This window comes from Rhamphochromis longiceps, linkage group LG17 (genome assembly GCF_057381845.1).
Source record: "Rhamphochromis longiceps isolate RC_006_pf linkage group LG17, R_longiceps_female_GT1.1, whole genome shotgun sequence".
Taxonomy (NCBI): Eukaryota; Metazoa; Chordata; class Actinopteri; order Cichliformes; family Cichlidae; genus Rhamphochromis; species Rhamphochromis longiceps.
Window position 1 is genome coordinate 30,624,542 of NC_140573.1, and position 24,892 is coordinate 30,649,433.

At 41.9% G+C, this 24,892-nt stretch overlaps 1 protein-coding gene across 1 annotated transcript in view; it reads left to right on the plus strand.

The window, feature by feature from the left end:
• The window catches only part of LOC146649952 (protein O-mannosyl-transferase TMTC2-like), a 72,477-nt gene that overhangs the window by 24,550 nt on the left and 23,035 nt on the right, over positions 1 to 24,892 (plus strand). Inside the window, exons 2-3 of the mRNA XM_085386755.1 lie at positions 6,848 to 7,463; positions 23,989 to 24,823. Of these exons, the coding sequence (XP_085242881.1) occupies positions 6,848 to 7,463; positions 23,989 to 24,823 (1,451 nt within the window). The remainder of the gene's footprint in view (positions 1 to 6,847; positions 7,464 to 23,988; positions 24,824 to 24,892) is intronic.

The window sequence follows — 24,892 nt, forward strand, 5'->3', positions numbered from 1 at the left end:
GTCCCCTCCATTGCGGACAGTTTTTCTCCTCACAAAGTTTTAATTATCTGCATTCCTGATACTTCTGCATAAAGCCAGCAGCATCAGCGCCGTGTTTACTTCAACGGTGCGCCAGACCAAGATTAGCAGTGTGTGAATAGGCCGGTCTGCTGCCGCTCTCTGTCTGTGAGTTTAATTAGCTCTGAGATTGCTCAAGTAAAGGAGATGGGAATTTAATAGATCTTGGCCAGACAAGTCATATTGTAAAAGGTTTGGTAGCGAAGCAGGATCTGGAGCAGATAAGGCTTTAGAGGCTGATGGCGAAGATAAAGAGAAAGGTGGAGGACAAAAGAAATGAAATGGAGGAAATGGAGAAAGTGGTGTTGACTTTATATAAAGCAGAAGTGAATTTAAAAAAAAAATGGGGAAATGGATCTGTATTAATAGAAGCAAATGGGAGAGAAGTGAAAGGAAACCGAACCAAGAGGTGATGATATCCATGAAATAATGTCTAGGCCAGTGTCCATTAACAATCCTGTTTTATGATGATTGGCTAATCCATCTCGTTACTGCTGTCGTGGAGCAGCAGGATGCACTCTGCTCAAAAAGCCTGTAATTCAGCCAGTTCTGATTATGCTAAGTGATGGCAGTTTATACTAGACATGTTTATTACAGCGGAACAAGCTTGTACATGCTGCAGACGTACGAAGCTGGACGAGAGCCCAAATATTTAAAATAGGCTCAAGTGCAGCGTTTTGCAATGTTGTTAATAATGTTGTCCTTTGAGTAAAGGTCGCAAAAAACATGTAAACTAATGATTTATTCACCCAGCACGCAGTGGGAGAGAAATCTGTAAGCTGAACTTTAAAAGGTTGCAGTTAAGGAAACAAGTTTTGGATGGGATGCAGTCTGTTTATCTTGGGATTCAAGATTTTAGCTGATGTCCATACAATATGACAACACATGGAGCTCTTGAAGCCTCGACCCCTACAAGGAGGGGATCCGGTGGCTTTATTGTGCTGGGCTCTTTTTCGGTCTTACTGACATAAATTTCCTCATCAGATGGAGAGCATGTGTTTGCAGACATCTGCCTGGTCTGCAAACACAATTTTTGTGATGCCAGAGACACTACACTACAAAACACCACCATCAGTTTTCAGGCCAACCTTAAGCAAACATGAAATAAAAAGCGTAACAGGAATGACTACTCGACCATGGTGTCTGCAGCATATCTGCGGCTGAGACAATTTCTAAGGGTCACTGAAAGTGATTACAAAATTGTTCTCAGTGCTTACTTACAACCCTGAAACTTACTTTGAAATCACAACGATTTACAAGTGTACCTAGCACTCCTGGAATGCTCCCTTTTAGTACTGAGGAGTGCATTTAAAAAAACATACTAAATATAACTAAAATATCCTAAAGTCACTCTTGCAATAGTATTTTTTGTAAAGTGTAATACTGCAAAGTAGACCAGAAGCGGGGTGTTTTATTTTGAAAATTGTCAGGATGCTCCTGTGTATGTCTCCTGTTTTCCTCATCTGTTCTGACAGAGCATGGGAGCCTCTTCTGGGATGTGATCTGACCTTTGAGCAATTGAGTAAATGCTTAGAGTTCTTTCTTTAATCAGTGAACTAGCTCTGTAGACCAAGTTTGTGCACCTCGTGACTTTGATTGGTTGTTAGTGACAGTAAATATAAATCCTTAAGCCGTTAAGGATGTTACGCATTTTATTGCACTGTAGCAAAGGGGCAAAATAGTAAAAAATGGTAGTAATATCTGCTGGTATGCTATATTTGTTTTTTTAAATACATTTACTTTTAAATTCAATCTTCTTAAAGTTCAGGAATTTGCTTGTCTTTTAACTGGGTTTTGGTAAAATTGTCATTTATGAAGTTTATGCAGGGCATAACTTATAATATATTGAAGACACTTTAGAATAAATATTTGTGAAATATTTGTATTTTTCACATTCAGTGTAGGAAAAAGTCTGTGTGTCTGTAGGCAACAACAACACATGAAAAACCAAATGACTGGTGGTGAGATCACCGCTTGGAGAGGTCCATTTGCATAATGAGAAAAAAAACATACCCAAACACTGAAAGACAGCCAATTTTCTTTCCACTAAAAGCAGCGGACAGGTGAAAGTAGACCTCACCCCATCACAAATTGATCTAAAGAGGGGGAAAAAAATCCCTGCTCACCAATGTGTCCTTTCAGACAATGTGGAAATCCCTCATTACCTCCCCCCACCAAAAAAAAGGTGGTGGGGGGGGAAGAAAATTGAAAAGCCCAAACCCCGTCCTGTACTTTACGGATTGTGAATAGAGTGCCCTGCAGCCTGCCTGCCTGCCCCACATACGGCGTTTGAATACAAAAGACCCCCTTCTGTAAGAGCAATCACTCTGGGAGGCCACTCTATCTGCACCGCTGCAGAGACGGGCCTCAATGAAGCCATCAGCACAGGCTCTCTTGTCACACAATCTCACATGCGCATGCACTCGCAAACACAAAGAACGGACACGTCGCATGTAACCATTTATTCCTTTGCGTGCGCATGCACAGACCCGTTGCCAAACTCTCATGGGTAATGCATTCTTTGCATCCTCCAGTGCCGGGCAGGAGCAGGGAGGGAGATGAGTGGTTGGCGCTGATTTGAATATTTAAATTATTTATCACCGCAGAGTTTTGAGACCCAAGACATGGAGAGGGACACAAGGGAGCTGGGTGAGACTGAATCAAGCCATGTATGGATTTCATGGTGTGCTAACTAAGCGCCCAAAGGGACAGGATGGGAAGAAGCGTGAGCAGAGTTGCAGATTTTCACGAACAAAATATTTATTCTGCTTCAGTAAATTGCCAACATCTTTTAGGAGTGTTTTGGGATAAGCATAGAATGAGTTGCAATGTGAGATTACTTTAAAGACTTGAATTTTGATAAACTTGGGATACATTTATTTTCCTTGTATCCTCAGTCCTTGCTGTCCTCATGCTCCACGCTATGCTGGGACTGTAAATCATTTCTAAAATAACAGCTCAATGTGGAACTACAGTAAAAAAGGAAGAGGCTTTGTAAACTGCATGATGTAATGCACCGCCTCCTTAGAAATATTATATGCTGTAAGTGAGAGCCTGAGAAATACACAATGCTTTTCTCTGACAGAACAATCTTGGGAAATGCAGGAATTTACTACAGCTCACGCGATGACAGGACTGAAGGCTTAAAGGAAAAAAACATTTAAATTAATTCCTTCAGCAGTTATTGTTTTGAGACTGGATCTGTAGGCTAATGGGTTGACTTTTTTCCCTCTCTTTGCTGTCTTAGTTATTCTTTTACTTTTATCTTGTCTTCTATTACAGGCCGACATCTCGGTCTTTTTCTCCCCTGTCCTCTTTTTTTTTTTTATAAGCTCAGCTCTGAGTTTCAGTCTGTAGACAAAGGAAGTCCCCAACTGGCCTCCTTTTGCTGTTCCTTTCCTTCCCGAGTGTGCCATGCACAAACACAGAAACATTGCAAAGGATGATCAAACCCAGACAGAGAGAAAGCGGGGGGATACTACTGGGTCAGTGTTAAAATCCTGGAAACGCAAAGCTTTTGCAATCAACCTCACATAACCCAAGCTTCTCCTAGTGATATTAAAATAATATATTCAGCCTGTTTAAAAAAAAAAAAAAAAAAAAAAAAAAAGCAGCATTGTCCTCAGAGGATAAGAAAAGTTGGAATGAATCTGCTTGTTGTCATCACCCAGCTGCTTTTAATTGGCACGTCAGCCCTGAGATCAGTAGATCTGGCTATCTTTTGGTTTTCTCTGTGTTATAAATTAAACACAGTTTACTCTTATTTCCTGTTCCAACAATTAGTGGCATATTTCTTGTATTGTGGGCTTCTCTGTTTTTCTACATCCACTATAATTTGATCTACAGTAATATTTTCTTTGTCTGCTCCAGTCACCTCGTAGGTACTCATTAGGCTGCATTCTCGACAGCATGCAACCCTTCTTTGAAAACCACACTGCCTCAGTGATACTTGACATTGCATCAAATTACTATCCATCAAACACTCGGCAGATTTTTCAGTGCAGACACTGGTGTTCTGGTGTTTTCAATCCCCCTTTCATTTATTCAGTGCATCAGTCCTGCTTTTCAAATGCTGCACTTATTTTTATGGCTTAGCTGGCTGTAGGTAATTTTGTTTCATTGTTGTAAATGCAATATCTCTTCCATGTGATGATGGAAGATTTGGCACTTGAACCCAAGGATGAAGTGATGAAAGGTCAAAGTCATCTTGAGTGGGTGTGGGGTGTGGGCCCCGGCACACGCTGGTCACAGGCCTGGGTTGCGTCAGGAAGGACATTGAGCAGAAAATCAATGCCAAATCATATATGCGAGCCATCAATTACACATCCATACCAGATCAGTTAACAACAACCGCCTTTGGTACAGTTGATCAGTAGGATGCCAGTGGAGCGGAAACTGTGCTCCGAAGACAGGAGGAGGAGGATCATGGGTAGGTGTTGTCAGAGGTAATAGGTAAAAAAAATAAAGGCCTTTAAATGTAGGGACTGAAGCTGTGAATATGCAAGGACTGGAAGTATTGATGAGGTGGATGAGTTTAAATACCTGGCTTCAACCATTCAAGCCAATGGACTGTGCACAGGAAAGGTGAAGAAGAGAGTGCAGGCAGGGTGGAGTGGATGGAGACAAGTGTGATTTGTGACAGAAGAATGGTAGCAAGAGTAAAGGGGAAGGTTTACAAGCTGGAGGTGGCAGAGTTAAGGATTTATGATTTTCATTGGGCGTGACCAGGAGGGACAGGATTAGAAATGTATGAGAGGAACGGCTCAGGTTGAGCAGTTCGGAGGCAAAATTGGAGAGGCAAGCTTGTGATGGTTTGGAAAGGTGCAGAGGAAGGATAGTGGATATATTAGACGAAGGATGGTAAAAATGGAGCTCCCAAGGAGGAGGAAAAGAAGAAAGTCACACTGAAGGTGTTAGGATGTAGTGAGCACATGAAAGAACAAGGACACGTTTTTTTGTTTTGTTTTTTGTCTTCAGTGGTGACATTTTATATTGCACAATTTGAAGACCAAGTCTGGACAGAAATTGATATAAATTATATGTTGAATGGTTGCTGTATGCATGCAGCTGTGAAGCAAGAATAATTGTTATCTGACATGGCTGTTCATGGTGGGAAAGCAAATGCTGCAAAAAAAAAAAACTGGAAATGCACCGCTGCTTTCCACGAAAAGAGGGCTTCTCTCGCTTTCTCTCGATCGTGGCTCAAGAGTTGGGAGTTCGCCTTGTAATCGGAAGGTTGCCGGTTCGAGCCCGGCTTGGACAGTCTCGGTCGTTGTGTCCTTGGGCAAGACACTTCACCCGTTGCCTACTGGTGGTGGTCAGAGGGCCCGGTGGCGCCAGTGTCCGGCAGCCTCGCCTCTGTCAGTGCGGCCCAGGGTGGCTGTGGCTGCAATGTAGCTTGCCATCACCAGTGTGTGAATGTGTGTGTGTGAATGGGTGGATGACTGGATATGTAAAGCGCTTTGGGGTCCTTAGGGACTAGTAAAGCGCTATATAAATACAGGCCATTTACCATTTACCCAGGAATTTCAGATATTGCCTATTTTAGTCAATGGGAAAATAACTCAATAACTCAGATCTTTGCACTGATCTGGTGAAAATGCAGTTTTATAAAACTGAATTATATAAACAAAAATTAACTACCTGGTTTATTAGGCAAATCACATTTTTAGGACTGACTGTTGCGTTGTCATTTAAAAGATTGATTTCTATATCTGCATTGGTTGCTGTGGTAACTGATGGAGGAATCTGTGTGTGTGTGTGTGTGTGTGTGTGTGTGTGTGTGTGTGTGTGTGTGTGTGTGTGTGTGTGTGTGTGTGTGTGTGTGTGTGTGTGTGGCTAAGTTGGTGACTTTGTAGTTATGATAACAATATTACTGACTTATTGCAGTGAGCAGACCACAGTGACAAATGATTTCTTGGAAATTTAATGATTACAGAAAAAAGTAAATAAAAATTTAACAAGCCATTCAGTGACTTTTATCATTTGACTGACTAAAGTTTGTTAAAGGTCAGTTTGTTCAAGTAAGTGTCTGGAGATGTTTTGTGACAACACAGACTTTTATTAAAGTGTATGGAAAATGTAAATTTCACTGCAGTTTCCCCTCTGTTACTGATTCCTTTGTCTTTATTTTGTGGTCTCACTTTTCTCCTGGCAAACACTTATAAATCTGCGGAATATCTACGCAAGCTTTTTCTTTCACTAACCTGGCTTCGAGTTGTTGTTGTTGTAGCAGCGATCCCATTCATCAGTCTCTGCTGTGATCTTCATTTGTTGCCGTCTGTGACTGTACACGAATGCTGCTCATGTCCCTCAGTAATGAGACGCTAATTACGAGAATCCGCAGAACCTCGGGGGTGTTATACCACCTGTCTGTGTGTGTGTGTTTGCAGGTACATGTGACATATGCGCATGCTGCGTGTGTGAGAGCTCAGCAGCGTGCACGTCTCTGTGTTTAATCAAATACTCTGTGGTGTTCTCATTGCATTTGGCTATTAAGTTTCACTTATGAGTGCATGATTAGCAAGATAGAAAACTTGGTATTCCAAATGACTCCTATCTCCGTGTACACAATTCAGATGGATGCTACGTAAGGGCTTCTGCAAAGAAATTCTTTGTTAATACACGCAGTTGAAAACACATTTTAAAGAATGTTGACCTTAAAGTTGCTTTAATCTAATATTTTAAACTGACTACACCCATACTTGTATGTTGAAAATGTTGGCTCATAGCACAAAATATCAATATTAAATCAATAAACGCCTCATACCTATTCCTTTTGTTCTTTCAGCCGAGCCATCAAGACCAACCAGGACCTTCTCCCTGAGACTCCCTGGACCAACATCCTGTATGACGACTTCTGGGGCACTTTGCTCACTCACAGTGGCAGCCACAAGTCTTTCCGTCCACTCTGCACCCTCTCCTTCCGCCTCAACTACTCCCTGCACAGCCTCAACCCTTGGGGCTACCACTTAATGAATGTGGTGCTGCACGGCCTGGTCACAGCCCTTGTCACAGCCTTCAGCCGGCCGCTGCTGGGTGGGGGATTGTGGAGCCTTTTGGCAGGCCTTCTTTTTGCCTCCCACCCGATTCACACTGAAGCAGTCGCTGGTGTGGTGGGAAGGGCGGACGTTGGTGCCGCTTTGTTTTTCTTGCTGTCTCTTCTCTGCTATGTGCGACACTGTGGACTCCGACCGGTGCCACATGGGGCCTTCCAGAACAGGCAATGTGGTGGAGGCTCTGTCATCAGGTGCTGGGGCTGGATGCTGGGCAGCCTGTGGTTTGCAGCAGCCAGCATGCTTTGGAAGGAGCAGGGGGTGACGGTGCTGGCTGTGTCAGCTGTGTATGACCTCTTCGTGTTCCAGAGGCTCCGGTTTCGCCAGGCACTTCTTCACCTATTAGGAAAGGTAAATGAATTCTTGCCGCCGGGGGTAAATGTCTGTGTATTTTCACTGGCTCTTGTTTTGGCATCTCTGCGCACCCCAATTTCCTCTTCCTTCCCTTAGAGGTGAGCCTCAGCCTGCCAGCTGTTAATGGTTCCTGGATTAGGTTTTGTGTGTGTATTTAACAAGGTTTTGTTTGTGTGTGAATTGTGTGTTTGCCTTTCATTAGTGGTGTAATTAGGAAAGCTGTTTGCTTATGCAGACTCCGTAGTTGCTGCATGAAAAATAAGCTTTCCTCATTCGCCTGCTAAACAGGAAGATTGGAAGTTTTTCACTTCCTTACAATGCTGCCACCACCTTCAATTTGCTGCAGTAAATGGATACACATTCATGCAAGGAAATCTAAATTAGGATCTCGGACTCATATGCGTGGATACATGTGCATTTGAGGAAACGGGGCTTGGACAGGAAAAAGCTATTTCAGGGGTGAGTTGATTTCTCATTTGAAGGTGACAAAAGGTATGTGCAGAGAAGCAACAGCACAACCTTCTCAGGTGTATTTGGTTATACACACAGTTAATACACAGATGTACACACACAAAGATAACATGTGCTTCCTCTGCAGGGAAACCCGGCATGGCTCAATTTCCCCCCCCCCCCCCCCCCCCCTTCCAAAGTTAAGTTATTTAAGGAAGACAACCTTGACGTGGTGACTCATCTGATTATGGGAAAGAGTGTGTGACTCCACACTCCTCATTTGATTAGAGAAGCTGCTCTTCAGCCAACATGATGGCCCTTGTAAAATGCATAACTAGTGTAATAAAAAGTCCCCTTGGGTTTACTGTACAAGGACAGTCTCACTCTAAATGTGCATGTGTCTGCATGAGGATCTGTTTATAGTAATCTCTTCTTGTGGAAACATCTATAAATACCTATGTTTGCTTGAAGGTTTCTGATGCAACCTTGTACAGTTCATCTCAAATGTCTTGTGGCACTCTCTGTTATGTATAGAGTGTCAGCACATTCGTGTCTTCTTTATGCTGCCAGCATTCCAACGAAAACACATTCGTTACCATCTTCTTCAGGAGTTGTTTTTGGGAGAATAAATAACCATGACTGTTATAAGAAGTTTGCAGTCAGTGGCCCAGAGAGATAAGAGACCAGAGAAGTCATAGTCTGCTTCTTTACTATGTTCTTGGCATGAGAACCTGGAATTATATGTGCTTTCACAGCCAGTAGACCATAGTAGATACAAAAAAGCACCTGCCTTTCAAATTGTACTCAGTCATCTAGTATAACAAGTATTTGCATATGCTGATGGAGAAAAAATAGCCGTAATACAAGCAAAGATACATGAGTGAAAAAGAAAAAACCTGGTTTTAAAGGGGTTTGTGCAACATTGCCTTTAGAGAGTGTGAAAATGATCTTTTACGTTCTACAGAAAACATATATTTTATCACTTTTTTTTGTTCCAGACTACAATATTTCACTTTGTATGAAATAAAAACAAAGTAAGAACCAAATGGGAAGTTTATATTATATTTATGTACATAAATTGCCATATGTAGGCCATTTTTACAAGATAAAGACTTTTTAAAAATGCTAATGTGTAAATGGACTGTACTGTAATTTGAAAATTTGGAGGACTAAGAGTTGCTGGACTAGCTATATGGTGCTATATGGACTGCTTAGCAATTTGTTCACATCAATAGGTAAGCTAGGTAAATTAGGTAACGTAAGCTAATTTCATCTACTGAAGCTAATCGATCCAAGAAGTGAAAATATCCCAAAGAAGCTACAAAGCAGGACATACGTGGGTCAGCATGGGGTCAACCGAAAACCAGCCTAAGCTGGACTTGTTTCGGCTAATGTTAACCAAACATAGGTTATATAAAAGATGCCCTGCAGCTAGAAGTGTTACACGTTATGTGGATGAGGACCCAAAGACTGGTGGAATTTCTGGTAGAAAGGGTGAAACATTTATTCAGGCTAGCTTTAGGTCCTCTGAAAAGACGAAACGCAAAGTCCAAAACAGGAACTGAAAACTGTAAAAATTAAACATAAGGCTAGGAAAAACACTGGGGCAAGATCACAGTTACTCTGAAAAATGACTAAAGGGAGGACAGGAATACCCACACGCACAAAAGGGCAAAAGTCGAGACAGCTGAGCGGAACGAGACACAGCTGAACTGAATCACAGAAGATAATACAAAGTAAGCTAAACTAAAAGCAAATTACATGGAGCAACTAACTATCAACAAAAGCAGGAAAACAAAAAAGGGAAAATACAGACACAAGAGTGAAGCAAAGACAGGAGACTTACTGAAGCAAAACAGTCAAACACCAAGGGAGGATTTAACTCTACACCAACTCAGAAAAGAACTAAATATACTAAGAAAGAATTCCACAAAGCAACCATGACATTAAACAAACCACTGTGTGTATTTCAAAGCTATCTGCTAATGCTATCAACCTTGGTGAAAGCAGTATTCATAAATTGTACTTGCTAATTAATGCTTGATAACAGATGTAAAAAAACAGTGTCCTAAAATTGAAACCCATACTTCTCGGTCACTCTGTACCACAGAGAGGGCTATATTAGTTGTCAGTTAGCACCACATTCTTTGTGCCACGCTATAAACGCTGACTTGTTTTTGGAGTCAGCCTCAAGTGGAAAATGGTACTGCAGGAATTGGTGTTTGTGTGTTGGCTTTTTTTTAAGCCCTAGAGGTTGCTGCATGTACCCATTTCTAACTTTGAATTTGCAAATTGCGAGCCATCTAATGCTGTATACAGTCTTGATTAGACACTTTCGGCTTATTCACAGAAAGCTTCCAGAGCTGACTTGAAAGTTTAATGTTATTTCAGCCTGTCGCAACCTGTCTCATAGCTTCACAGACAGAATTATGGAAAGTCAGATTTTATTGTGTGTTTATCAAGCTGTGTAGCAGAGATATTAACAGCAACCTGCACCTCTTTGCCCACACACAATAACCCTGGCCAGCATTCTTGTGCCAGCCCATCAGGTCGGTGCCAACCCCCCAGCAACTCCTGTTGCCCCCGGCACATCTGGCTCATTTATCAATCTGGCAATGCCCTTGTCTGCTGGACTAGTCACAGTTATCTTGGCAAAGAGCTCGTTACGTGCTGGGGCCAGCCGTGGGGGCAATCATTTCCTCCATTATGAGCCAGACGTCTCGGGACGCATGGGAAAACAAGGGAGATGGATAAAGTGAGAGAAAGAGCAAGCGAGGGAGAAGGAAACTATGCTCTCACTTCCTTTCCTTTATCTATTCTTGGTTTTTCTTGCCCACGGTGCCCTTAAAGCACTTTGGGAATGGGGGGTTCTCCTGTTGCCACTGAGGCTTAATCAGTTGCTATTGAATTGGATAGTATCTTAGGTGGAGAGACTGCAAAGACGTGCTTCAGAGAACAATGGTGCATATTGTGATTTTGTCTGAATACACGTTTTCATGCTTTCTTCCAAATGAAGTTGAATAATACAAAATCATCAACATCAAATCACCTGAATGAGCTGCTTCACAGCAGCTATGAACAAAAAAGGAAACGCTCCAAAAGCAGCTCCAGTGCAGCAGAGGGGACAGGTGTGTTTCGACCAGCACTCCATTTCTCATCTTGTTAACTCTCTAATAAGATTGAGATGAGATTTCAAATGAAACAAGGTAGGATGGAGGGAGAGTTAGGTGGTGATAGATGGAAACAGATGAAGGTGAGGTGTTAGAGCCGCGGTGCATTGAGAAAACAGAATGAGGCTTATATCCCAGACATTATGTCTTTGTTTCGCAATTCTGGGTTTGTCAGTTGCAAAAACAAGCATGTTGACAACAGGCCCAAGAAAATAGTTTCTTTTTGTTTGTATCAGGAAAAGCCAAGGAAAGCCAAACATTTCGTAAACCCAGGGGTTGATGAAATGTTTGGCATATATATATATATATATATTAGGGGTGCAACGATACACAAAATTCACGGTTCGGTTCGGTTCGATACTTTGGTGTCACGGTTCGATATTTTTTCGATACAAAAAAAATGTTCATGCCTTTTTAATTTGTCATTTATTAAAATTATAAATATATATTTTAACTCAAAAGTACAGTTTTTAAATTTAACCCTAACCCTTGTGCGTGTTTTTTATTTTGACAGCGAATGCGCACCTGCGGACCACTTATGTGCAGCCCTGGTTATTTAGCTCGTCATATTGCAGCCACAGAAATTCTTTTGTCCATGAAACCATAAAGCTGCACTTTCTTTTTGCCTTATAGTCTGATTTGTCATAACTTCTCCGTTTTGTGGTAAGCTTTTCTTTGGCTGTCACTTCTTCACCCTGACCTGTCTTATTTGGCTCAGCAGAACTAAAATATATATCTGTCTGTGAAGGTTCTCAGTCATCCAGGTCATCGTAGTCAAATATATATCCTGCTGCTTTTACACACGCACTCACATAAGCTCAGCGATTCTCTGCGCGATCAACCTCTCACATGTTTAAGCTGCGGGAGATTTCACTTGTCATGTTTGCATAGTAAGCTAACAATTAATAAGACGATGTCAGAGGAATTGGTGCGCAAATTATCATCACTCACAGATCAGTGCTGTCGCTCTCTATACACAGTTCGCGCGATTGCAAAGTGAAAGCAAAAAAACAAGCGCAAATTCAAACACGATTTCAATATTTCACATATTGACAGTGGCTCACCGATGCCAATGACATAATTACCCAGCTACATTTCCGAAAGAATGCAAAAGCATTGACATATATTTTTCCTTCCTACAATAGCTCGACGGGCAGGGCAGAGATAGATTTTGGTACCCCGACTGAAAAAATCGCTAGCCCCGGGACGTTGCGAGCCCTGTATCTGATTGAGGAATCACTCATCTTTGGAAAAGAGAGTTTATTACAGAGAAATGTCTCTTTCCAAAATAAAAGCTATACTATCCACTTCTTCTGGGCTATATTCTCAGCAGCATATTAAACAGCTGTCTAAATGACTCGGCTAAAGTTAGTAGCATGCTTGCTTGTTTTTTTTTCTGCTTCCACTTGTCTTTGCACTAGGATGATGTCGGCGTAAATGTGCAGTCATATTCGTTGTGTTCCCACTAGTGCTTTCAGGTTAATCTCGTTGAAATGACCTTAACGCCACAACACGGCAAATCTCCGTTAACGAGCTACCGCCGATCGCCCCGTGCATGGGGCTAGACGGCTAACACGTTAACGAGCTAACTGCGCTAACACACTAGTTCCCACCCATGTAATTGAGCATTGCATGGCACATCCAACATACTGTTTTACTTTAGTCCATGACTCGCTTACCTTCAGGGTCATACGTCACATGAAAACCAAAATAATTCCAAACGCCAGATCTGAATGAGGGTGGGGGAGGTCCATGTTGTAAGGAGAGCTTAACTTCTGTCTCGCTAGCTTGCCCTGCGCTCTTCCTTCTGACGATGCTGTCTGTGTTGAGCGCTCAGTGAATCTGCGTTCGACTACTCCGCCTAGGCTGCACTGTCGACCCTAGGCGGAGTAGTCGAATGCAGATTCACTGAGCGCTCAACACAGACAGCATCGTCAGAAGGAAAGTTGATAAAATAAATTACAAATTTTGTATTGTTCGATACATACAGTGGGGCAAAAAAGTATTTAGTCAGCCACCGATTGTGCAAGTTCCCCCACCTAAAATGATGACAGAGGTCAGTAATTTGCACCAGAGGTACACTTCAACTGTGAGAGACAGAATGTGAAAAAAAAAAATCCATGAATCCACATGGTAGGATTTGTAAAGAATTTATTCGTAAATCAGGGTGGAAAATAAGTATTTGGTCAATAACAAAAATACAACTCAATACTTTGTAACATAACCTTTGTTGGCAATAACAGAGGTCAAACGTTTACTATAGGTCTTTACCAGGTTTGCACACACAGTAGCTGGTATTTTGGCCCATTCCTCCATGCAGATCTTCTCGAGAGCAGTGATGTTTTGGGGCTGTCGCCGAGCAACACGGACTTTCAACTCCCGCCACAGATTTTCTATGGGGTTGAGGTCTGGAGACTGGCTAGGCCACTCCAGGACTTTCAAATGCTTCTTACGGAGCCACTCCTTTGTTGCCCGGGCGGTGTGTTTTGGATCATTGTCATGTTGGAAGACCCAGCCTCGTTTCATCTTCAAAGTTCTCACTGATGGAAGGAGGTTTTGGCTCAAAATCTCACGATACATGGCCCCATTCATTCTGTCCTTAACACGGATCAGTCGTCCTGTCCCCTTGGCAGAAAAACAGCCCCATAGCATGATGTTTCCACCCCCATGCTTCACAGTAGGTATGGTGTTCTTGGGATGCAACTCAGTATTCGTCTTCCTCCAAACACGACGAGTTGAGTTTATACCAAAAAGTTCTACTTTGGTTTCATCTGACCACATGACATTCTCCCAATCCTCTGCTGTATCATCCATGTGCTCTCTGGCAAACTTCAGACGGGCCTGGACATGCACTGGCTTCAGCAGCGGAACACGTCTGGCACTGCGGGATTTGATTCCCTGCCGTTGTAGTGTGTTACTGATGGTGACCTTTGTTACTTTGGTCCCAGCTCTCTGCAGGTCATTCACCAGGTCCCCCCGTGTGGTTCTGGGATCTTTGCTCACCGTTCTCATGATCATTTTGACCCCACGGGATGAGATCTTGCGTGGAGCCCCAGATCGAGGGAGATTATCAGTGGTCTTGTATGTCTTCCATTTTCTGATGATTGCTCCCACAGTTGATTTTTTCACACCAAGCTACTTGCCTATTGTAGATTCACTCTTCCCAGCCTGGTGCAGGTCTACAATACTTTTCCTGGTGTCCTTCGAAAGCTCTTTGGTCTTGGCCATGGCGGAGTTTGGAGTCTAACTGTTTGAGGCTGTGGACAGGTGTCTTTTATACAGATGATGAGCTCAAACAGGTGCCATTCATACAGGTAACGAGTGGGGGACAGAAAAGCTTCTTACAGAAGACGTTACAGGTCTGTGAGAGCCAGAGATTTTCCTTGTTTGAGGTGACCAAATACTTATTTTCCACCCTGATTTACGAATAAATTCTTTACAAATCCTACCATGTGAATTCATGGATTTTTTTTTTTCACATTCTGTCTCTCACAGTTGAAGTGTACCTCTGGTGCAAATTACTGACCTCTGTCATCATTTTAAGTGGGGGAACTTGCACAATCGGTGGCTGACTAAATACTTTTTTGCCCCACTGTATGCGTACCGAACCGAAAGCACTGTATCGAACGGTTCAATATCGATACGAATATCGTTGCACCCCTAATATATATATATATATATATATATATATATATATATATATATATATATATATATATATATATATATATATATATATATATATATATACCTTTGAGTCTAAATACATAACTTAGAAGTATTGTAGAACTGTTATTTGCAGCTGGTGCATGGTGTTTTGGCTAATCTGTACAAGATTATACGCAACCCATGTAACTAACAACAAGAGCCGGGAGGCGTCTTCCCAAGCACAGCTATCTGTTTCATAGCAACAGCATGGAAGGCCTGGGGTTTCAAGCATTTACTTGCATGAAAAACACGAATATCAGTGATTGTACCTTTCAGATAAAGTATTGCATGAAAATCTTTAAATCCAAGGTATGAAATTAAAAGTAGTTCCTTCAAGAAAAATAGATTAGATGTTAGGAATTTATTTACTTTAATCCTCCATACTTGACACGTTGAACTTGCACGTGCAACATCAACGTCCACATCTGCAGTGTAATCAAAGATGACGGCAAATGTTTTAGTGGAGGTAGATGGACAATGGGAGGGATTTGATGGCAGGCTTACAAAGTCGAAGTTGAATTGGTGTGGACTTCTCCTCCTCATTTGTCTCAATGAATGCCCCAGACACACAGATTAAGGTTAGTTTAACCAGCTGACGGCTTGATGAATGTTGTGCCAATTATCCTGTAGCAGAAGCATTCGGCTATGAAATGATGGCCCCTGTTGCAAGATCTGCTGCATGCTCTCTATTTAGCTTGCATTCCTGTGGATGCTGGCAAGGCAAGCTTATTTTTATATACTTAGCCCCCGAATCTTGCTTACTTTGTAAAGTGGTCCAACTAAAAAACACCCAAACATTAATTTTAAGAAACATGTGGTGAAGCTAAAGGTTAAACAAATGTTTTGCTCAGTGGGGAAAATCAGACATAGGGCAAATAACATGCTTGGACCGCTTTTTAAATTTTGTTTATAGGTAAGAAAATGAATGCATCAAGCTCTTGTGACTCTTCTTATGTCATAGGTATATTGAATGAATATCCAGTGTAGTGTCTTATTGCAGTTCTCCCATAAATTTTAATTAAAAAAGGGTATTGCCTTAAAGAGATGCATTTTCTTTTTTCATAACAAAAATATGAAAGCGACAGTATTTTCTAATTTCTAGGGGTTTTGCCATCCATCTGATCTGACATCTGAAAATGAGGGGCACAACACCATTTCAGTATCTGCTGGGTTCTCTTTTATGTACCTTTAACTAGCTAACGGCTACTGCTAGTTGTTAAATATTGCTACTACAGTGGACAAAATGTTCTTCTGGACATTTTCTCAGTGACTAAACAGCTTCAGGAGTAGAGCCAATACCTATTTGCATGTTTCATGAAAAAATCAAGTCCGATGGATTTGCTTTTTTTTGTTAGCTTAATGCAGATGCATATTTACTGTATGTGGCTAAGTGTAAATGAAAGACTGCATCTGGCTTTCATTCAGATAAAAGCTTGAGTAATTAGAGGCTTACATCATTTTCACGGGGGCAATTAAATCTGATCGTCTTCGCATAAGCATATCTTTCAAGAGGCTCATTATAATTTTCATATTTGGAACGTGCATTTTAGCTCCTTATACACAGCTCCAATAATAATCAGCTTTAATGATTAAAGTCTAAATCAGATACATGACAGCTCTTCAGCAGCATCACCCAGCCCTGACTTTTACTGTCTCTTTCTGATACTGATGACCTGACATTACACACCCAGGAAGCTCTTTAAAAGTCAGCCCAACATGGACAGCGCCTCTTCTTTGATCAGCTATTGTTCTGGACGGCGTGCAAAGCTTCACCCTGTGACCTATCTCATTACAGGTCTCTGTGCCAGCAGCAGCAAAGCTTTCATGAGGAGAACATTGAGATAATTGGGTCACTCTATCAAAGTCAGCCGTTCTCAGTGCCAGCCACGCTGCCGTCTGATGACTTGGATGAGCTGCGCCAAGTCAGCACAATACAGAATACGTTGGAGTGCTGGAAAAAGCACCGAATACGTGCCTCATTGTACCTTTCATCACAGTGTACTATGTCACTGTTAATGCCTCGAATAAGACAGGCTGCTGGATGTTTGTTATAAAAATGCAGGGCGTCCAACACTTTGTAGGCCTTTCCATGCACATGTCATTGAGAACGAATCACCCCAAAGGCACAACTTCAACTCAAGGTTTCTAATCACAAAGGATAAGAATATAAGATTTTGATTTAAAAAATGCTCTGCATGAGCTGCCCACCACGTTCCAAAGCATTATGAGGAGTTTGTTTGTTTAAATGGGACATGCCTTAAACAAGAAAAGTCAGGAAGATTGTTTCCCTGCTGTCTTACGTCAGTCCAAGGCGGCTTTAAACAGCACAAATATGAAGTCAACTGTAGGGTGCCTTGTCTTGAAACATGTTTTAAACACTCTGCACGCTACAGTGTCAACAGGCACACCACACACTTCTGGGATTTATAAAAGCAGAGTTAATAATGAGTGGCAGTTTAAGGATGAAGGCTTAGGAGCTATGTTTTATGTGCAGAAAGAGGCCGATGGAGAGAATATTAAGTCAAGGGAGAACGTGGATAATAAAGCAAAAGAGAACAAAAAGTATTTGAGCGAAAGCTTCAGAAATTGATGCTGAATTTCCAAATGAGGATCCAAAGTGGAGGAGATATGTGGGAGAGTATTAGGTTCGGATGTTTGACACGAGCGTGATGCTACATTTGACAGCTGGCTGGGGATTATGCCAGCCATTCTCCGTGGATACACGCAGATCTTGTTAAAGCTAGTAAGAGTAAGAACCAGTTCCCAGGAATTTCACTCCGACTGATAACGGTAAAATTTTAAAATCACAAAGCCCCTTCAAAACTTTAAAAACAGACCAGTGGTAAGTCCGGGATCCGTTGAGTCTTGCATCCACAGATAACAATGAAAAGCAGCGATATAGATGACTTGCAATGCAGTCTTATTTCAAGACAAAAGAACTTGTGGTTTAAAAAAACTAAATCTTTACACTTAGCCTGGACATTCAGGATTATGAATTTGAAGGCAAATTCTCAGTATGCTCACATCAATCACTCTGCTGCTACGTTTCGATTCCCTGCTTCGTAAGGATCCCTGTGCATTACTCATAATCCAGTGGCTACTTTCTGTGTTTACTTTCAAATGCATCAAGAGTACCTGTATTGCCTTAAACAATGCTGACACTCTTTCAAGAAAGCAGTTTAAAGGCCAAGATAATACACAGGGTGACCATTTACTACCATCTGTCTCTGATGCTGTGTGATGCAGAATGACCCTGTTTACTGTAAACAGTATACCGGCCATGCATACTGGCCACTGCTGTATTTGAGTGTCCAGTGTGTAAATTTGTCTGCTATGCTGTACTTTACACAACAGAGAGGTAAAAGTAGCTTAAATGCAATGCAGGCTCACAATCCCACAATTCGGTTTTAGAGTATATAATAATGTAGAGATTAGCTTCCTGGTTTAATCCAAAATATTTTGCAAGGCTTAACATCAGATGAGAGAATGCGGTTTAAGCTGTGGTTTCCGTGTCTGTGGATGCCTGGAAGCCTAAACTCAAAATGTACTACACAATAGGCACATAAGCACACGTTCCACGTATGTGAACTGGAAAGCAAGATGACAACCTCTTGACAGTGCGCCCGCTTAAAAAGAGTAGAAACGAGGGAGTGGAAAACTAACAATGAAATGCAGTTGGAACACAAAACAAGCATTCAATTTACTCGTACTTCAGTGCAGTTGATGTTGACAGTGCATGGCACTGCAAGTGGAAAACGCCTTTTGTGTGGGCCACAGAATTCTGTGAAATAACCACACCGATGAAGCAAGTAATAGTTTGTGTCACGTGTCTGAAAAGGTGCTATACCTTAGCTTTTCATGCCTGGAGCACCTTGCCCATAGTTAAAAAGCACCTTGGGAATGGTAACAAAAATGGATAAATGTCAAATATCAAAGATGCCCTGACACATGCTCCTATGACCTCAAAATAGCAATTTACTCTATAATATTTGGATGAGTTCTTTGCTAAGTGGACAAGATAAAAAGACTTTTATAGCAGTTAGAAGTTGGATCTGTTAAAGGACTGATTGTTTTGTGTGAAGAGGGTAAAGTTGGGTTAGTGGAGATCTGTTTTCAGCTACCACATAATATTCTGCTGAGGTTAAACTGACTTTCCTGATGCAGAAAACAGTTTCCTCTAAAATGCACTAACGAAAGGTGGTGTTAAGAGTTATTTGCTCTCTGAATTTGTGAAGGCGCAGTGGTGCATCACTGGAAAGTAGAACTAGCAGTGCACCCCACCGTTCTGCAGTTTGAGATGTGTGTTTGTGTGTGTCTGTGTGTGCAGCTGATTGCGAAATCAATTAAGGAACAGTTTAGAAATAGACAAGCCATCGAGTAGCAGAATGAAACTCATTCAGCTATACCACAAATGACTCTCTTACAGGAATTGGCTAATCTTCCAATACTGAGCAGAAGTAGGTTCCTCTGTCAGTTGCCTTTCTTTACATTCAGTGTGGTCTCATCCATCAATAAGCACATCCCACCTTTTCTTGTGTAAAAGGCACTCTATTTTATCCTTTGCGCACCACCTTTTGGCATCTGAATCAATATCCAATTTTTCCCCGCTCATTTGCCCCCTGCCTCTCAGAATGCTCTAAATGCTGAAGTCCTTAAACTGGTCCTTTTTCATCCTACAGTTGACAACTGATCTAGTGTAACTAGGCTTCTTGCCTCATCTAACTTCTCCAAAGAGACCATGCTTTTCCTTTTCAGATCTGGAGAAATCAACAGTTTAAGTGGAGCCAGCAGGTCAGGGTAGATGCTAAGCCTCTTATTCTAATCCTAGCATGGGCGTGTTATGGATAACATGAGCACGCGTGAGCTTACTCGAGCATGCTCATTTCATCAGAGTTCATTAATGACACGACTGATTTGCTCTTTGTGCGTTGTGAAGCTGTAAGAAATGGCAATTCATATTGCATAGATTATACAGCGGAGTATAAACGATTACTATAGTGAATAAACTTACTTGGAGATAAAAGCCAAAGCTGTGCTATCCTTTTCAACAATATGAGTTGTATGAGCTCTTGTAGTAATTTTCAGATCTATTAAAGCTTTACGGATGATAATATACTAGACCAAAAGTATGTGTGCTCCTCCTGTCCTGGGCATTGATAGTACACATTATAAAAACTGTGAGCATGCACTTGTATACACACAGAGAGCTCAATTCCCTCAGGATACTGTAGGTTCAAATAAAGTTCATATTACAGCAGTGCTTGGATAATAAATGGCCCCAGAAAATAGGAAGTTAGCAGCATCTCTGTGATCATCACTCATAGTGTTATGCCATGTTCATCACACAGTAATATAACTAACAAACACTTTTTAGTTGGTGTGGCGCCACACTGTCTGTGTCAGTAAGTCTTTGACTATATGACTTTGAAGAGTAATCGGTGTATAAGAAATGAAGTCAGATTTGCTTAATCTTGTCAAAAACATACCACTAAATCAGATTTGAGCAGTAATTGATTTCAGAACGCATCATGTCAAATTGTGGTATTGAGGAAGTCTGGCGTCACATCTGACAGATAGAAAACCAAATTAAAATGGTCTCAAAAGCATCACTGGTCTTACAGCTCCCTCAGATTTCACCTAACAAATGTAATTTAACCAATCTGTGACCAAATGTTAACCAATCAAGGAGCTCATAGACTGTAAATTATAGATGGACATTGCCTCTGTAACGTCAGCCATTTGTGTATACTGCATGCTGAAGCCTCATTGTTGGCATTGGAAGTTGGTTTGCATTGGAAGGATACAGATAACTGCTAAGCAGCTCTAAGAGACTAAGAAAAATACTAGAATATGAATCATTAAAACAAGGGCTCAAACTTCTTAAATGGGCTGTACCTCAAACAGGAAATATTATTTGATTATTTGATTAACTCCATTAAAACTGCTCCGAAAGGCACTGACTATCAGAGATTCAGCTGAGTGACCTGAATGGGTGAGGTGAGGCTTAGCAGAAAGATTTTGAGTTGAATTTTGAGATAAATTATAATATTAATTTTAATGTAGAATTTCAACTTGCCTACAAATGTTTAAAAGGTTTCTTTTTATTTATTTATTTATTTATTTCAATATATTTTTTTCCTATTAGAAGGAGCGAGCTTCCATAGAGACCAAAGCTGCAGTTAAAGTGGATTAACTCCCATTTGGAGCCTCAAGCGGCTATAAGAACTGCAGTTTGGATTGTTTAGTTTATCTTTCTGTGGAATGGGGGGGGGGGGGTTGCTGGGTGTGATCTGACAACCTTGTCATGTCTTAAAAACATTACACCAAATTGCAGTGAAAGGATTTTTATTTTATTTAAAAAATCCTCTTTCTACTTCCTTTCAAGCATGTGCTTTATCAATAAGCAACAGAGCTCTGTGCAAAATTAGAAAGGTTACACAAACTCTATTTAGTTCAAATTTTATGGGTTCCTAAACAGTTTGGTCAAAGTTGTTGCGTGACAGAAAAAAAACAATAGTGATTATGTTATAGAAGTAATGCTCTTATGAGATGTAAACGGCATAGATCAGAACAATGAGTCCTAAGCCGATTACCAGTCACACTTTCTGCAACAGGCCGAAAGAGTTGGGAAGAAAACCTCCACTGTTTCAAATTTACTTTGGAGTTGCCTACAATGAGATCAGAACTGAGGGGTGTGTGTGGAATACTAATAAACTGACATTTTTTGAAGTTTGTTGATTTTTTTTTCTATTCTTTGATTTTGGACTTTGACATTTTCCGGACAGGATTCCCGGCCGCGTCCTCAGGTCATGCGCGGCTCAGCTGGCTGGAGTGTTCACGCACATCTTCAACCTTTCCCTTTCTCTGTCTGTAGTCCCAGCCTGCTTCAAAATGGCCACCATCGTCCCTGTACCCAAATCCTCCACCATCTCCTCATTGAACGACTGGCGACCTGTAGCCCTGACCCCCATCGTAAGCAAATGCTTCGAGAAGCTGGTCAGGGACTTCATCTGCTCTGCACTACCCGACTCACTGGACCCTCTACAGTTTGCATACCGCCACAACAGGTCCACTGATGATGCCATAGCCCTGACACTACACACTGCCCTGTCACACCTGGAGAAGAGAGACACGTATGTGAGGATGCTGTTTGTAGATTACAGCTCAGCATTCAATACCATCGTTCCCTCGAAGCTGGACAGGAAACTGCAGGATCTAGGACTGAGCAGCTCCCTCTGCAGCTGGATCCTTAGCTTCCTGTCTGACAGACGCCAGGTGGTCAGACTGGGCAGCATCACCTCATCCCCCATCACACTGAACACTGGTGCTCCACAGGGGTGTGTACTGAGCCCTCTCCTGTACTCACTCTACACCTACGACTGCACAGCCACTAACAGCTCCAACATCATTGTGAAGTTTGCGGACGACACTACAGTGGTGGGTCTTATCACCAACGGTGATGAGACGGCTTACAGGGAGGAGGTCAGCGCCCTGACCCACTGGTGTCAAGACAACCATCTCACCCTCAACGTCGCAAAGACAAAGGAGTTGATAGTGGACTTCCGAAGGTGCAGAGAAGTACACACCCCCATCACCATCAACGGCGCTGCTGTGGAGAGAGTGAGCAGCTTCCGGTTCCTTGGTGTACATCTGGCTGAGGATCTTACGTGGTCAGTACACACAAACAAAACAGTGAAGAAGGCGCAGCAGCGCCTCTTCTTTCTCAGGAGACTGAAAAGATTCGGCATGAGCCCCCGCATCCTCAGGACCTTCTATCACTGTGCCATTGAGAGCATCCTCACTGGATGCATCACCACCTGGTATGGCAACAGCACCGCCTACAACTGCAAAGCTCTCCAGCGAGTAGTGCGGTGCTCTGAACGGATAATTGGAGGTGAGCTTCCCTCCCTCCAAGACATCTACAGGAAGCGCTGCCTGAGGAAAGCGGGGAGGATCATCAAGGACTCCAGTCACCCCAGCCATAAACTGTTCAGACTGCTTCCATCAGGAAGGAGGTTCTGCAGCATCCGGTCCCGTACCAGCAGACTGAGAGACAGCTTTTTCCATCAGGCCATCAGACTGCTGAACACGTCATAGACACCTCAGCTTCACTACTGGAACTTCAACATTATGCACTCCACACTGTATATAAATGCCACTTGTTTTGCACATATTCAACTCTGTATATTTTATATATTTTATTATTATTATTTTTTTTTTTTTACTATTTAATTTGTAAAAATGTGTATACACACACACACACACACACACACACACACACACACACACACACACACACACACACACACGTAGGAAATATTTAGTATACACATCCAGAAATGCATACACTATTATATATTGTACATATATTTATTAGTTTCAGGTTGGCCATTCTTGTATTTTGCTCGTTTGTGTTGTTGTGTTTGCACATCTCTGTTGCTTGTGGGGCTCGCACACAAGAATTTCACTCGCATGTGCTGTGCCAGTGTGCCTGCACATGTGATGTGACAATAAAAGTGATTTGATTTGATTTGATTTGATTTTCTCTTGTTATCTTTAATATAACTTTCTGAACATCAAAAATGTATTGGCAAACCAGTTGTGAATTTCAAACAAAAAATATTTCACCACTTTGAGTAAGACACATTCAATCTGAAGCAAATATTTCATCATATAAACAATCCTGTTGCTTCGCACTGAAACTGACACCAACGAGAATGCCCTGCTTTCCAGATCCTAATGTGTCTTTCACCAGTTTGCATAGTGTTGTTTCTGGCTTTTTGTGCATTTTAACTTTAAGAAGTCTGCCAGTGTTGCAGTATAATTGTTCACGAGTGTGGTTTAAACCCCAGGCAAAAACATCCCAGGGACTGCTTTACATACTTTCTTTTTCTCTGTATTGTAGGAATGAAAAGATAATAAATTAAATAATATTTAAGCAAGTGCATATCTATAAATTATAATGAAACGTTATTACTTATTATAACACAGAAAAGGATCTTGTTCATATAGACTAAAAAAACACAAACAGGACTATGTTTTGCTTGAGCGCTGATTTTAAAAGGTCTGATATACGTTTAGCTGTCTAGCAGGAAGTGCATCAGGTGTTCTTGAACACAGACAAAAACCTTTGGCTTTGACCTAAATGTTGATTTAGGTGTTTCCCTTTAACATTTTTTTCCCCTACTTTTCAGAAAAAGAACATCAATGTTTTGCTGAGTCTTGGCATGCTAGCTTCCTGGGGAGCACTCTTGCTGTCAGCTCGCCTCTACTGGATGGGCAATAAACCTCCAAACTTCTCCAATTCCGACAACCCTGCAGCCGACTCGCCTCATTTCCTCACTCGAATGCTAACGTTTCTCCACCTGCCTGCTGCCAACGCCTGGCTCCTCCTCTGCCCTGACAAGCTCAGTTTCGATTGGTCCATGGATGCCGTGCCCTTGGTCAGGTCCTTGGCTGACTGTAGGAACCTTCACACCGTTGCCTTTTATGTTGGAATGAGCATTCTGGTTTTGTTTGGCCTTCGTGGTCCCACCTCCAAAGTCAAGGAGACCAATGGGAAGGCCCATGTCACTAATGGGAAATCCATCACTAATGGTAATGGTTACCACGCTCCTGATGCAAACCATAACACAGAGCATGGCTCTCCAAAAACCGCCCTAAATGGCTCAGCTGGACTGCACCACTGCCCTCCACGGACACCCCTGCCCCCTACAGAAAGCCTAGTACTATTTTCACTGGGCATCCTTTCATTGCCTTTCATCCCAGCCACTAACCTATTCTTTTATGTGGGTTTTGTAATTGCAGAGAGAGTACTATACATTCCCAGTATAGGCTTTTGTCTGCTTGTTGCTGCTTGTGCAAGAGCCTCGTTTGTTAGACTGAGGACTAGAGGCTGCAAGGCTGTGCTGTTGTGTCTCTGTATGGGTCTAGTACTGCTGAATGGACTCAGAACTGTTCAAAGAAACAAAGACTGGAGCAATGAGGAAAACCTCTACAAGTCTGGGATTAATGTGAATCCCGCTAAAGGTAAGAAGGCCACTGGCTATCTTTAGATGTAAGTAGGAATCCTCCTACCTTCAGCCTAAAGCAAGGAGC